The sequence below is a fragment of the Triticum aestivum genome, chromosome 5B (assembly GCF_018294505.1).
Source record: "Triticum aestivum cultivar Chinese Spring chromosome 5B, IWGSC CS RefSeq v2.1, whole genome shotgun sequence".
NCBI lineage: Eukaryota > Viridiplantae > Streptophyta > Magnoliopsida > Poales > Poaceae > Triticum > Triticum aestivum.
In genome coordinates, this window is record NC_057807.1 from 429,484,324 (window position 1) to 429,486,201 (window position 1,878).

At 48.9% G+C, this 1,878-nt stretch overlaps 1 protein-coding gene across 1 annotated transcript; it reads right to left on the minus strand.

Moving 5' to 3' along the window:
* Window positions 1-503: 503 nt before the first annotated feature.
* On the minus strand, window positions 504-1,291 carry LOC123116313 (16.9 kDa class I heat shock protein 1-like). The gene has a single exon (XM_044537288.1). It carries the CDS (start codon window positions 1,171-1,173, stop codon window positions 709-711), a length of 465 nt encoding a protein of 154 aa, XP_044393223.1. The 5' UTR covers window positions 1,174-1,291; the 3' UTR covers window positions 504-708.
* Between the last annotated feature and the right edge of the window lie 587 nt (window positions 1,292-1,878).

The following is a 1,878-nucleotide window of genomic DNA, read 5'->3' on the forward strand; positions in this document are numbered from 1 at the left end:
TAAACGGAGAGAGTAAATATTTATGTAGAAAAGGACCTATTAGTGGCATAATTTTCAGTGGCGACCTAGTTCCTGCCTGCCAGACAGTAAATCTGTTTAGTACAAGTACTCCCTCCAATCTTTTTAGTTTGCATATAAATTTTATTCAAAGTCAAAATATCTTTATTTTGACCTAGGAAAAATATCAACATTAATAATGCAAAGCAACATTGTTAGATTCAGTACGAAATGTAGTTCCATAGTATATTATAAATATAGTATAAATATTTGATATTGTGGTTGTTGATATTTTTTAATATAAATCTAATCAAAGTTTGTCAAGTTTGACTTGACATAAATTTAATATACCGAGTAAAAGGACTGAAGGGAGTACGACGAATCATTCCAGCTGGTTAAAGAAAACGAAAAGAGTGCTTTATTATCGGAAAAGAGCGCTTTAATGACCCTGTCCGCCCGAACCAGAAGCAAAAAAGGGCCAAATTTTGTGTATGCAAAATCTGCACTGCACTCAAAACCCGACCGGTTTATTTCTCATTTATTCATCGCCAAATCTGTTGGCGATCACACAAGTAGAGACACGACTGGGAAAAGAAACGCAATACAAAGATGTCTCACCAGACTCGGCAAGAACAAGACACAACCGTACCATACTTTAGGTTGCAGAGGTTGCAGAGCTCGCAAACACATCAACTAAACTGGCTCCAATGCTCAGCCGGTGATCTCGATGGCCTTCACCTCAGGCTTCTTCACCTCGGCCTTGGGCACCGTGACAGTGAGCACACCGTTCTCCAGACCGGCCTTCACCTCCTCCACCTTGGCGTCCTCGGGCAGGCGGAAGCGCCTCACGAACTTGCCGCTGCTACGCTCCACACGGTGCCACTTGTCGTTCTTGTCCTCCTCCTCCTTCGTGCGCTCGCCGCTGACGACGAGCACGTTGCCGTCCTCCACCTCCACCTTGACCTCCTCCTTCTTCACGCCGGGGAGGTCGGCCTTGAAGACGTGCGCCTCAGGGGTCTCCTTCCAGTCCACGCGAGCGTTGGCGAACGCAGCTGTCTCGTCGTTGTTGTTGTTGCCTGAGATCATCGCCGGGACGATGGAGCGGAAGGTGTCGAAGGGGTCCGCCCAGAGGTCCGCGAAGGGATCGAAGACGTTGCTCCGCCTCACCATCGACATTGTCGGTGCTGATTGCTTCGGCTTGTGCGCTCGGAAGAAAAATTCTGTATCGGATCGTAGGTAGGAACAGGATGCTGTTTGCTTGCTTTTGCTTGACACTGGCTTGAGTTGGAATGGAGGGCGATGGGAGGCGACGTACTTATAGCGTCGCCGGGTGGTGCTCTTGAAGCGTCTCGAGGTCTCTCCAGTGAACGAGCGTCTGGTGCTACTTCGTCGCTTTCCAACTCGGCTGTGAGCTTCCTTTTCCTTTTATTTTTAGCCCATCAAGGTCCTACCGTGTTCTAGAATCCAGAGTCCTGCTTTGCTGTTGGTCGGGCTTGTCCATTATTTTTTCTTTCTACAGCACCAGCACCCCGTATTCCAGAATCCAGAATCGAGGCGGCGACTACTCTGGAATGTGACGGGGCCTTTTCTAGAAAGGCATGGAGAACTAGAGATGCCTCCGGAGAAGCCCCACGCCCTGCCAATTCGTGGGCAAGCCAAAATTTTGACGCAGCTTTCAGTTGCCCACGCCCCTGCCAATTTTGGCGAGAAAATGAACTGGAGAAGCCCCCAATGTCCTGGGCGAGCCAATTATTTGGTGGCCATCCAAAGGAGGGCCAACACTTGGTCAACTACCAAAATTTTGGCTTGGCAGCTGCAGGCTCCAATCCAAACAGCCCCTCAATCACAGACCTTTTCGTTTCCTGCAGTTGCTGTGCGCTT